General features: G+C 35.3%; 1 protein-coding gene across 2 annotated transcripts in view; it reads left to right on the top strand.

Annotated features, from left to right (window-relative positions):
- The first annotated feature begins 248 nt into the window (after window positions 1-248).
- LOC105234168 (NADP-dependent malic enzyme) overlaps window positions 249-10093 on the top strand; it is a 31057-nt gene continuing 21212 nt past the window's right edge. The window contains exon 1 of one of the 2 annotated variants that reach the window (XM_049448375.1): window positions 249-1257. In XM_049448375.1, the coding sequence (XP_049304332.1) occupies window positions 1196-1257 (62 nt within the window). In that variant the 5' untranslated portion in view covers window positions 249-1195. Of the gene's footprint in view, window positions 1258-9164; window positions 9428-10093 lie in introns of those variants that run through there. The other variant, XM_049448374.1, reaches the window with a different exon arrangement.

Raw genomic sequence — 10093 nt, 5'->3', positions numbered from 1 at the left:
ACCTCTTCACGACCCATACAGATATGTGTATGTACGAGAAAACATGTATTTAGGTGAATTTACAGCACGCTTATGATCATTAAACGCTGTTTATTGTTGTTCTACCTCTAAACATTAACACTAATAGCAAGTGCTGCCAATTATGCTCGGACTTATGTACATAATTGCGTTGCGTTTTGCATTTTACGTGATCTTGTTTCGGTACGGCCAGTGAACGGGCACGAAAAACTTCAATGAATTCAGTGTTAAAATGCTATTAAGCGAGTTAAAGCGCGGTCACTGGCTAATAATACACAAACATACACACCTGCTAAAGTATTTGCTTGTATTTCGCTAGTCGTTAAAAATTATATTGGCAGCTTTCGTAAGCTCATACATATAAACACACATATTTAAAATTTTATTTTTTTTTTACTTTTGTAATACTGCATTTTTTGATTTTTTCAATTGCGTGTGTTTCTCGCTCACAGCCAGCAAGCACAATGTTCGACGACGAGAAACGTCAAAGCGGTTTGTGAATTCCAACAAGTCGGTCATTACTGCTGTAAAGTGCAACAACACAAAAGTGGCTTCTATTGCCAGAAACATAATTATATTCCAGTTTAACTGTTAAATTCTAATTGTCAAGAGTAGAAGATTTTTATTGTTAATACAATTTGTGAGCAGAGGTTATGCTAACTGGAGGAAAGTGTGATAAAAAATTAGTTAGAGGCCGCAAAGATTTTTTAAAACTTTCAAATAAAAACAAATTAGTAAAAAGGCAGTAAGAGTACTTGCGGTTGCCTAATTCTACGAAAACTACCCTCCGCTCAACTTAATAAATCATTATTGACTTGAAGCTTCTGAAAATTTAACGCATTACTGCTATCGTGAGTGCTTTGTAAACGAACGCTATTGTAATACTTGGTGTCGCCTTATGCATAAAAACTTTTTTTAATATAAATATAATCCACCTAACAAATTGGACTCTCAAACAAATTGACTTCAACAGCGGTTACAGTACTTATTCTGGAAACTTCCACGTTTCAGTGGTCACTCTTCATGTGCTTTAAAATAGTGTTATTGTATTATCGATCGAACGCATTTTATATATTTTAAATTGTTAACCGGGCTTGTCCTTTTTCTGGCGGAAGCATTGCGTGCCACAATTCAATCCGACATTGTATGTGAGTGTTGTTGTTATTAGACGATAATCATGGGCAATTCAAGCTCACTGTGTGCGGATAAGGACGCGGTAAGAAGCTACAATGACAATGGGTGAGTATGTATGTATATCAATAATTGAACTAAAAAGAAGCAAAATGAAATTTACTCATTATTAAATAAATTTTTCATGCAACGTCATCAATTTAAAAACCAGGTATTCATGTGGTCCAATTTTTTTATTCTCATATGTCTTGTGTTGTCATGATTAGATGTCTGATTGTAAGCACTGAACCTGAAGTTGTACTTAGTAGCGGAGTGTCTAGCTCAGAGTACTAGAAACAATCAATTCTCGGACTTCATGGAAATATATTTTCTCTCGACCCAGTACCAAAACTAAGCGTACTTTCTATAAATATCTAACTTAAATGCGAAATACATTTTTCGAAAGACGGAAAATGATCCCTTTCACGAATTTTATGGTTCAACTTAAGTAAGAGCCGAATCTCAACTAAATGCAGCACGACGAATCAATAGTACACAGTAGTATTGTTCATGAATTGTTTTACCATATTCGCAATAGGCGAATTTCATCTGCGTTTTACGACTTTTGCCGAGTAACAACCACTCAGCCGTCTGCAAATTGAACCCAGATATGTAATATCTTGTTTCACCCATTGTCACGAAGCGGCACAGAACCGTGCCAGAATGAAATTCGAAAGTTGTCTTTTTTTATCGATATTCAAAAAACGCGCGAACCCATCGCACATAGAGTATTTCCATAGTGTCTTTTTGTAAAAATTTATTAATAATATGAACAAGGCATTTCTTTGAGATATTCAAAAACATTTTAGGAATTTTCGCAATGTTTTCTACATTATCGTGCGGTGTTATTGTAAACAAAAACAGCAAAGGTATTCCGAGAGCGATAACTTGAAAAAGGTTGGAAAAAAAGGCAACGTTGATTGGATTTTTACGTGAATACCTGGTACCAGATTTAAGTCTCTGGTGAGACCTTATAGCTTTTACTACTACCAATTGAGCACCCATCCAACTTAGTGACTGGTGATTCGCATGAACTTCAAATTTTTTTTAAATAGAAGGAATCTCATTCAAAGTCTATAATAGGCGTGTTTTATTTGACCAGAAAATTAAGCTATTAGCGTATTTTGTATGGAAGACTTAGCCAACATAATTACATATGTTGACTTATCATAAGTTATCATAGCTTGTATATTGAACTAGAGGCATTGCCAGTTCATCGCTTTTTTTCACTCGCAAAAGCTAGGCTTTTTCCAAAAAGTTGGCAATAGCGAGAAACCTCATTTTGAAAGATCCAAATGTAAACAAACCAAAATTACAGATTTTTTGCATGAGTATTGAGTTAAAATTAAGACAAATATGAGCACTTGTTTTCAGTTTTTTATATTCTAGACCTCAAATAAATAAAATAAATATATTTGTACAGTATATTAATCGTGCGTTTAAAAATTTGAAATTTCAAACTAAATTCATTTTTAAGCTAATAGATGAAATAAGCTAAATGCGTTTTATTTGTCCATGATTTAGCTTGTGATAGTCAAATAAAACACGACTAATATCAGTTCGAGCTGAGTATTATAGCACTATTTCTAACAAGACTATGCTGAGACAAGCCAAATAACAACATAGTGCATATTGGATCCTCTTACGACAGGCGTACCATATCATGAGCAAATTCTACCCCCAGCCCGCCGGGGAAACTTAGACAGTAGGAGTTAAGGTTAGTACTCTAAGACAGGAAGAAAGACTTTTTGTTTGTTAAGCGATCACACCAAAGGCCAGGAGTTTTAAGAAATTCTAGAAACATATATTATATACATTATTTCCATCTTGAATATCTAACACTAGCCAAGGCAATAACGTGTGACATGTACGTACATACATATATTTAACTACACGTTTTTCGATGTTAATTCTGAGTGTTTGACATCTCTAGGGTGATCTGACTCAATCCATACAACACAGCAGGAATTTCGTGGACTCAAAATCAGTGAGGCATACTAAAATAGCAAATTAAGATTTTGACTTGCTGCAAAGTTCTGTCAAAATCAGTTGTAAATTTTCTGTCAAAATGACCCCGTCATAAGCCATAGTCTAAACTACATTTCAAAAGTGGAAAGCTAAGGAACTAATCTGCTTTACAAATTAGTTTGCTTATTAGCTGCATTATGAATTTACCTACTAAAATTAAATAATTTATGTACAATGCGGATCGTGATCAAATGCCGGCTGCTTTTTAAAATCTTTTAAAATTCACAGTCACGTATTTGTATTGATAATTCTAAAAAGCGTATTTTCTTTTTTATAAAATGAAAAAATAAAAGTAATGTCGAGTTAATTTGCATAACTGTTGTACAATTATATATATGTACATAAGTATTTACATCTCCGCACATTCATAATCGCTATTAACTCATAACCTCGAACATGAACGTGACCTTCGTTCACAGTTAGAGCTTTCAAATCCAATTGCAAAAGTAGCATAATATTAATTTCAGACACAGAAATATCAAATTCGTATGCCATTCATAAAGTTCATCATTCGCTCCGCATGCATTCTTCTTTAACTCTGTTTACTATACGTAGATATACTATATATGTATATTATATGTATAGGGTGATTTTTTAAGAGCTTGATAACTTTTTTAAAAAAAAAAACGCATAAAATTTGCAAAATCTCATCGGTTCTTTATTTGAAACGTTAGATTGGTTCATGACATTTACTTTTTGAAGATAATTTCATTTAAATGTTGACCGCGGCTGCGTCTTAGGTGGTCCATTCGGAAAGTCCAATTTTGGGCAACTTTTTCGAGCATTTCGGCCGGAATAGCCCGAATTTCTTCGGAAATGTTGTCTTCCAAAGCTGGAATAGTTGCTGGCTTATTTCTGTAGACTTTAGACTTGACGTAGCCCCACAAAAAATAGTCTAAAGGCGTTAAATCGCATGATCTTGGTGGCCAACTTACGGGTCCATTTCTTGAGATGAATTGTTGTCCGAAGTTTTCCCTCAAAATGGCCATAGAATCGCGAGCTGTGTGGCATGTAGCGCCATCTTGTTGAAACCACATGTCAACCAAGTTCAGTTCTTCCATTTTTGGCAACAAAAAGTTTGTTAGCATCGAACGATAGCGATCGCCATTCACCGTAACGTTGCGTCCAACAGCATCTTTGAAAAAATACGGTCCAATGATTCCACCAGCGTACAAACCACACCAAACAGTGCATTTTTCGGGATGCATGGGCAGTTCTTGAACGGCTTCTGGTTGCTCTTCACCCCAAATGCGGCAATTTTGCTTATTTACGTAGCCATTCAACCAGAAATGAGCCTCATCGCTGAACAAAACACGCGCGCGAAACACATTTCGAACCGAACACTGATTTTGGTAATAAAATTCAATGATTTGCAAGCGTTGCTCGTTAGTAAGTCTATTCATGATGAAATGTCAAAGCATACTGAGCATCTTTCTCTTTGACACCATGTCTGAAATCCCACGTGATCTGTCAAATACTAATGCATGAAAATCCTAGCCTCAAAAAAATCACCGTTACTTACGCCTAGTGGTCTTGAACAACTCTGATGTTAGTTAAAAATGCTATGAAAAAGTCATTACCATTTTCTTGAAAGTATAAAATATTTATTGAAATACAAGGATTGTTTCCACGCCGCAAGGGTTCTCTGAATTCCATAATTAAGCACATTTCGGTTTAGACACCTTCGTATACTATATGTATGTATACGAGGGCTGCTATATATATTTCTGGCCTAATAATGAAAATAGGCATATTTATCTACGGAAATTTTTTTCTTTTTTCGTTGGATTTGGCTCGTCTTGCAAGACCCACACGGTCGATTTCTGTTTTGTTTCGGGCTCGTACGCATAGATCCATGATTCGTCACCTGTGACGATCTTATAAACATCTTTTGAAGCACCGCGATTGTATTTTTTCACCATTTTTTTTACACCAATCCACACGAGCCTTTTTTGAGCGATTATCAAATTGTGCGGGATCCAACGAGAACAAACCCTTTTTACGGCCAGGTGTTCATGCAATATCGAATGTATGCTGGTGGGAGAAATGCATAGGCATGCCTCTATCTGAAGATATGTTACATGACGGTCTTGCATTATCAGTTCACGTACGGCGTCGATGTTTTCTGGCACAACGGCTGTTTTTGGACGACCTTCACGGAATTCGTCTTTGAGCGAGCGTCGGCCACGATTGAATTCGTTGTACCAGTTTTTCACAGTGCTATAGGATGGTGCTTCATAGCCATACAAAGATTTCTGTTCATCGATGCACTCTTGTCGTGATAATCCACGTCGAAAGTTGTGAAAAATGATCGCACGAAAATGTTCACGAGTTAATTCCATTTTTTGGCCGAGATGAATTTTTTAATTCCCTGTAAATAAAACAATTCACGATTAAATTAAAAAACGTTCTGAGTGATGTTATGCTAGAAAATGTCAAACTTTCCAATGGAAATGTCAGATTGCACCTGGCAACACTTAGTGTCGCCTAGTCCAGAAATATATATAGCAGCCTACGTACATATGTACATATTCTTTTTTAAAAGTCGCCGATCCACATTCCTGAATGGTAACAGTAACAAAGGCCCAAAATCTTATTAATTATTACTGTCACAATTTCAGCTAAATCGGACAGTATTTTATATTTTCCGCTTGGATATGTATGTGAGTGGACTTTACAATAATATACAGTATCGGAGGTGATTCGATTCTTGTTTTTGGACGGGAAACCGCGCAATGAAATCAATAAGCACCGGAGAATGTATCCTGTGACGCCATCGTTTCATGATCATCGACGGAGCATGGACACACCAGACTACTAGAAACAGTAGACCGGCGAACCTATTGTTGAAAAAGTGAAGACATCAACTTATATGACATTATTAGAAAAAACGAGATATGAGAAATAGACGTAATTACATTCCCATTCTATTTATTGTATATTGAAACAGTAAATAGAAATGTTTCAAAAAACTTTAGTTAATATAGCTTCAGTACTTTGTGACATACATATGTACAGTAATTCGCAAGGTTATTATGCAATTGTTTACATACATATGTATATGATTATGTCACACACTTTCACTGAGTTATATCAAGATATATACAACTATGAGCAAAAATAGTAAGACTTTGTTCATAATTTTAATTTTATTTATTTATTCTTCAAAATTTATGTCCCCTCCACAAAACAGTCTCCTTTCGCCCAATATACTTGCTCCAACATTTTTTTCCATTCCTCGAAGCAGTCAATCTCCGGAATATCCTTCAATCCCGCGTAGCAATTCACGTTTAATGTCTGCAACTGACTCAAAACGATTTTACCGGAGCGGTCGTTAGAATTTGCTGAATAGCCATAAGTCAGGCAATAACTATGGTTGCGATACGATATTGTTTGAAAATTTCGGAATACACAACACTTCGATACACAAAGAAAACTGTCAACATAACCTTTATTTTTGACATGCTCGGACATGGTTTTTCGGCTTCGGCTCACCTTTTTGTTCCGAATCGTAACCATAGATTATGTCACACACTTTCACTGAGTTATATCAAGATATATACAACTATGAGCAAAAATAGTAAGACTTTGTTCATAATTTTAATTTTATTTATTTATTCTTTCTCTCACTGTTCATCGTTGATTCTCAAGCACCAATTCCTTTAGTTTATGTGTTAACACCAATTGTTGTTGTTGATGGCCATCCTGGACGTTGCTCGTCGTCAACACGTTCTCAACCCTCTGTGAATAATTTGTACCAATCGACAAGCTCGCGAGAAGCAATTATCACCGAAGGCCTTTTTCAAAAATCAAAACGTTCCGACACGACAAATTTGATTCCGTATACAAAATATCAATATTTTGGACAGTCCTTTTCCCTACGAAGGTGCTCATTTGTCCGCCGCCAAAATCGGACCATAGGATAAACTGATCGATCAAAATGGAGTCCTTGTATGGAAAATCTTTTTATTTGGGCCACTGAGGGAGAGTTTATAAACTTCATAAGGAAATACTACTGTGATCAAATAAAAAAGTGAATTTTGTCCATTTCATCTCCTTCAAAGTAATGCCCTCCCGCTGCAACTTATGCCAACGAATTTTCCAGTCATCATAGCACTTGGAAAAATCCCTCGTCGTGATGTCCATCAGGGCCTTCTTTGAGTAAGCTTTTATAACCTGAATTGGGTCAAAACGGTGTCCTCAGAGTGGTCATGTGAATTTGCTGAATAGCCAGAAGTTACATGAAGGTAAATCAGGCGAATGCGGTCATTGCGGCACGATATTACTTGAAAATGTCCCGAAATGATCACGAATAATACAGTATGAGATGGTGCATTATCGCACTGTTTTCTTCAATAAATTCAGACATAGTAAAAATCGAAGAATTCACCTTTAGAGCCTCACGTGAAATTTAGTATAAATGTCATTAACAGTACTACCAACTTACAGAAAAAAAATTACCGATTCGAAAAACACCCGAAGTATAAATTAAAAATTCTCTTTTCAATTTGATCACAGTAGTATAAGTATTGAAGAAAACAACCACGAGGAGATTTCACTCACGGGAGCTGCGTTAGGACAGTTGTTTTTGAAAAACATGAAAGATATGGGGCTGGATGTTCATCCATTGCGTTGCAATAGGTACTGATGCTTCTATTGCTTTGTTGGAAGATCGCGAAGCTGTAAAAAAAATACAAAAAGAAGCTACAAACGCTAAGGTGATACCATGTTTTTCCCATAAATTGAACAAATTGCTTTAATTGAAAAGATATCTGAAATATTCAGAGAAGTTACAACATTTTTCCAATTGCCATTCATCAATTCACAGTCACCCTTCCAGAAATCGTTCGAGTACTGACAAAAATAAGCGAATGGGAGAATAGAACGACTGCAGTAAAAGCGTCGAATTTAGTCACAGTACTGTGACACTTCAAATTTATTATTGGAATTTTTTATCTCAGTGACAAAGAACTGCAAAAAATTAAGCTCAAAGCAGAAGTAGCGCTTTTTCAACAACCATGGAAAATGCAAATTACTACGAGAACACAAGTGCTTTTTGACTTAGGAAGCCTCAGCACTTGCGATAAGGATATACAAGTATGTATTCCGTTGATTCATATTCTGCTTCACGTACTTTGCACTTTGCCAGCCACAAACGCAAGCACTGAACGATCCTTTTCTTCTTTGCGCCGAATCAACACTTGGCTCAGAACAACCATTTCAATTCTACTCTGGATCCGCTCCTGCTTGTGCCTACGTAACATCTTTACTTACCACAAATTTTACATTGTTTCTAAGATATTGGATGCAACTACTTAGATTTGTTTAAGTTTTAAATATACTCAATTCATATTTTTAATATTTCTTATATGAACTTCTTAAATTGATAATAAATCAGTAATGGAAAGCACGCGTAGAAAAAGTTTTTTTTTGCCAAAAATTTTTACGCGCTACCAAACTTTCGCTGACGCTAAATAGTTCTTGTAAAGGCCCACACATGCGCACTATTCAAGCTGTTGGCCGAAATATGTACATACATATGTATGCGCTCTTGTTTTTCTCTTAGCAAAACAATTTGCATATACTCAAAAGCGTTGTGTTGATTTTCGAATGTTTGAGCTTTACAGGTACGTTTACTCCTACTGTGTATAAATAAATCTGTATTTTTGTGTAACTGTATGTGCAGAGAATATGAAAACCCTTTCAAGTGCATGTTTAAATATTTCCACTATTTTGTTTTGTTCGCCGTTTTGTTGACCGATGCATGAGAGCTAATCAGCACAGAAAGTGAAATGCGAAAATAGAAAACCAATAAAAGCAATAACACACAGAGACATATGTATACATATATGTACATATGTGAGGCTTGTAAACAAATCCCATAGTTATGTTGATAAAATACTATAGGAGAGTGCAAAGAATTATACAATGATTTTTTTCTTACACATAGTTGGCGCCGATTCAGTGGCGCACAGCCGGCGTGAGCAGTCAGTCATCGTTCTAATTTCAAACGTGAAAGTGAGCGGAGAAACGCTTCGACAATATTGTCAAACTAATAATTATAGTGAAATAAAAAGAATCTTCAAATATAAGTACGAGTATTTGTATATATAATATACTATATCAGCAAATTAAAAATGCAATTGAAAGTGTTTAGTCCAATGTTGATAAAGTCGCGGCTTTTCAGTGTCGGTCTGTCATACAAAGCACGGTAAGCAAAAGAGTAAAAAAAGAAACCGAAAAAATTGCGATTATCACGCGAACTTACCACTTCATACCGGAATTAAAACCGAACTGATCATTATACCTACGTACATACATGTATTTACTTAATAAATAATAAAATATAAAAAGGTTTGATATTTCGAGACTCACTTCAATCAAGTACTACATACTTCTTACTGTAAAAGTTTATTTATTTTGCTTAATAAGTTAATTAATTATTGGTCACATATTGCCAGATTCATTTACATTGCAATTGTCTCATTTTGGCCTAACTATACCGGGTATAATACTGAACATGTACATATGTATGTTTCTATAGTCCCTATAGTTGTAAATATACATATACATATATACCATAACTATGGCAGAAATTTTGCTATTTAATCTCTAATCAAAAATCACCTGTTTTTGTTTGATTAAATTTAATTGCTTTTAAATTACTAAAAATCTATAAATAAGAACATCTATCTTCATACATACATATGTACATATTTCATATCAGTTAATTACTTTTGCTGTTTTGTTGTGAATGTGTGCAAATATTTATGTTCAGTGCCCGGTCCAACAAATAATGATTATTCGTTTCATAAACTATGGACGATTTCTCCGCTTATCACTTATCACGCCTGGAACAAATGCACTTTGTACTGCC

Source organism: Bactrocera dorsalis, chromosome 2 (assembly GCF_023373825.1).
Source record: "Bactrocera dorsalis isolate Fly_Bdor chromosome 2, ASM2337382v1, whole genome shotgun sequence".
Taxonomy (NCBI): Eukaryota; Metazoa; Arthropoda; class Insecta; order Diptera; family Tephritidae; genus Bactrocera; species Bactrocera dorsalis.
This window is presented reverse-complemented; position numbering and strand designations above follow the sequence as displayed.